The sequence below is a fragment of the Helianthus annuus genome, chromosome 4 (genome assembly GCF_002127325.2).
Source record: "Helianthus annuus cultivar XRQ/B chromosome 4, HanXRQr2.0-SUNRISE, whole genome shotgun sequence".
Lineage (NCBI taxonomy): Eukaryota > Viridiplantae > Streptophyta > Magnoliopsida > Asterales > Asteraceae > Helianthus > Helianthus annuus.
In genome coordinates, this window is record NC_035436.2 from 147,329,956 (window position 1) to 147,333,461 (window position 3,506).

Genomic DNA, 3,506 nt, shown 5'->3' on the forward strand with positions numbered 1-3,506 from the left:
GCTCTGATACCAGTTGTTAGGATCAGGATGCACTCATGAACACAGAACTCATACACACACGCAATTTTCTGTTGAAGAACACAAAGATTTATAGTGGTTCGGTCGATTCTGACCTACATCCACTGTGGTAACTAGGAATATTTGTATTAAGCTTTTGGTACAAGAATTTACAGATACAATTCAATCATATATATTGGATTGAATGATAGAGGAAAGAGAAAGACAAGATCCATAAAATCTGGATCACAGGAAGATTGGATAACCCTGTGGATATCATCCTCTTATCCTGCTTTCTGACCTCAGCTTGATCAAGTTGTTTGGTTTTTCATCTACGAATTTTTTTATTTTTTTTTTGAACGGCTTTCATCTACGATTTGATTTTCAAAAATAACCTGAAACAATGTAATGGTTATATATTTGCTTGTACTTTGTAGTTATCAACCCAAAAGCCTCAATATATAAAATTATCAAAATAAACATGTGATTCTATGAGGACATAATGTAATATATGACTTTTCATATAAAAGAAAATGCTAAAACTCTCTTAATCTTAGAGTAATCCTTCACACTTAGTCTACTTTTTATCACGAAGTCAATGCGCGTACACTAGAATGGATGATAACATATTCATATGAAATACCCTAAAAAAGAGTCAATTCCAAAACTTTTCATTGAAAAATTAGAGATAATTTTGGGCGGACATAAAGTTTATAATCACATGCTTCCCCTCTTCTTCTTTCTGTCCAGCAAAAAGTTAACCATAATGGATGATAATATTCCTTGTATTTTATTGTTTAATTTAGTTAACCATCATTAGTGATATAGAGAACAAATTGTGGGAAAAAGTTAACGTGTTTGCATTGTATATTAGCTCTTTAATGGAATTTCGGGGTATAATTGTCTCCTACCAGGTACAATCCTCCAACCCCCACCCCCACCCTCCTATATATATATGCATACATACCTCCCTCCTTCATTCCAACAATCATCTCAACTTCGATCACTTTGAAACATACCAAACTTACTCTTCTCCTTTTTTTTTTTTGTCACTCCAACACCATAAAAACAAAACTTTAAAGCACCTTGCATTCCATGAAATTTCAGAGAATGTTTAGTTTTTCAGCTCAAACCGACTTCTGCGGTCGCAGATGTGTGTGGGTCAACGGCCCGGTTATAGTAGGGGCGGGACCCTCAGGGCTAGCCGTGTCGGCTTGCCTTAAGGAACAATGCATTCCCTTTGTAGTCATCGAACGAGCTGACTGCATCGCTTCTCTATGGCAAAAACGCACCTATGACCGCCTAAAACTTCACCTCCCGAAAAAATTCTGCCAACTTCCCAACCTACCCTTTCCCGAGGACTACCCCGAATACCCAACAAAGAAACAATTCATCGCGTATCTTGAGAACTACGCTCAAAAGTTTGATATCAAGCCGCAGTTCAACGAGTGTGTGCAGTCTGCTAAGTACGACGAAGCCTGCAAGCTGTGGCGGGTGGTTACCGCCTCAACAAGCGGGTCTGAAACAGAGTATATCTGTCAAATGCTTGTGGTGGCAACAGGAGAAAATGCAGAAGGGGTAGTGCCAGAAATAGATGGACTAGAAGAATTCTCAGGTGAAGTCATCCATGCAAAAGACTACAAGTCCGGCCAGAAATACACAGGAAAGAAAGTATTGGTGGTCGGGTGTGGAAATTCGGGCATGGAGGTCTCACTAGACCTCTCCAACCACAATGCCAAGCCATCCATGGTGGTTCGAAGCTCGGTTCATGTCTTGCCCAGAGAAATCATGGGAAAGTCAACATTTGATCTAGCCATGATGCTGATGAAATGGCTACCTCTATGGCTAGTTGACAAACTATTGTTAATGTTAACATGGTTCATTCTTGGAAACATTCAAAAGTACGGAATTAAAAGACCATCTTTAGGCCCATTAGAACTCAAAAACCACCATGGAAAGACTCCAGTACTCGACATTGGCGCGCTTGAGAAAATCCGATCAGGGGAGATCAAAGTCGTCCCTGGGATCAAAAGATTCAATTCCAACTCGGTGGAGCTCGTCAATGGCGAGACACTCGACATTGATTCGGTTGTTTTAGCTACCGGGTATCGCAGCAATGTCCCTTTCTGGCTTCAGGAGACTGAATTCTTTGCTAAAAACGGGTTCCCAAAGACGCCGTTTCCAAATGGTTGGAAGGGAAAACGTGGGTTATATGCATCCGGATTCACCAGAAGAGGACTTGCTAGTGCGTCTGCTGACGCTGTTAAAATTTCTCAAGATATTGGCAAGGTTTGGAATGAAGAATTTAATCACAAGAAAAAGAAACTTCATATACTCAGAAGATGCATCTCAACTTTCTAACTTTATTTAACAAAAACGAACTCATGGTAAAAAGAGTTAGGATTTATATATTCTGCAGGTGGTGTATATTTAAAACTATATGCGGAAACTGGAAACAATATAGAACAGAAGAGCAGATGCCAACCCAAATAAGAAAAAGAAAAGTAGTAAGCTTAGAAAATTGTTTGTATACCTGGCACGATGAGTGTAACATTCTTTTATATAATGTTCTACTCTTATTGGTTGCTTTCGTTCATTTTGTAATTCTCTTTCTATATTTTATTATTGAAAATATCGAGTAAATGAAGCTCGTCTATTTTCCTTCATTATACAAGGGTGTAAAATATATTTTGGATAACCAACCGTTCCCTTTTCCATTTTATTTAACCTAAAACATAATTTTATTTCTAACCTTTTAAGATTGAGTCACATGTTAGGATCAGGATGCACTCACGAACACAGAACTCACACACACACGCAATTTTCTGTCGAAGAATACAAAGATTTATAGTGGTTCGGTCGATTCTGACCTACATCCACTGTGGTAACTAGGAATATTTGTATTAAGCTTTTGGTACAAGAATTTAGAGATACAATTCAATCATATATATTGGATTGAATGATAGAGGAAAGAGAAAGACAAGATCCGTAAAATCTGGATAACAGGAAGATTGGATGATATCATCCTCTTATCCTGCTTTCTGACCTCAGCTTGATCAAGTTGTCAAGTGGCTTGGTACTCAACAATGTCAAATTGTCAAGTTGGCTTCACACTCAACAATCTCCCACTTGAAGCCACGGAATAATCTTCACATGTGCTTCAACTGTGCATCAGTATCTCTGTAAAAACTTTGATCTTCATACATTCCTACTTACCCGGCCTTCTCTTCAATTAACCTGAAGGCCAGTTGAAGCTATGCAAAGCTTCAACTTCTCTAAGGTGACAACCTTAGTCAACATATCAGATGGATTTTCACTTCCTTTGATAAGAGTGCCTTCACTAACTTGCTCTCTGATGAAGTGATATCTCAGCTGTATGTGCTTTGTCTTCGAATGGAAGACAGGATTCTTTGCAAGATGAATTGCACTTTGATTGTCACAGAATAGTGCACAATCAACTTGTTCCTTGCCGAGCTCTTTGAGAAAATTCTTCAACCATATAAGCTCTT

General features: G+C 38.5%; 1 protein-coding gene across 1 annotated transcript; it reads left to right on the forward strand.

The window, feature by feature from the left end:
- The first annotated feature begins 1,050 nt into the window (after positions 1–1,050).
- On the forward strand, positions 1,051–2,689 carry LOC110936554 (probable indole-3-pyruvate monooxygenase YUCCA5). Its single transcript, XM_022178965.2, has one exon. The coding sequence runs from the start codon at positions 1,093–1,095 to the stop codon at positions 2,356–2,358; it is 1,266 nt and encodes a 421-aa protein (XP_022034657.1). The 5' UTR covers positions 1,051–1,092; the 3' UTR covers positions 2,359–2,689.
- Positions 2,690–3,506: the final 817 nt, after the last annotated feature.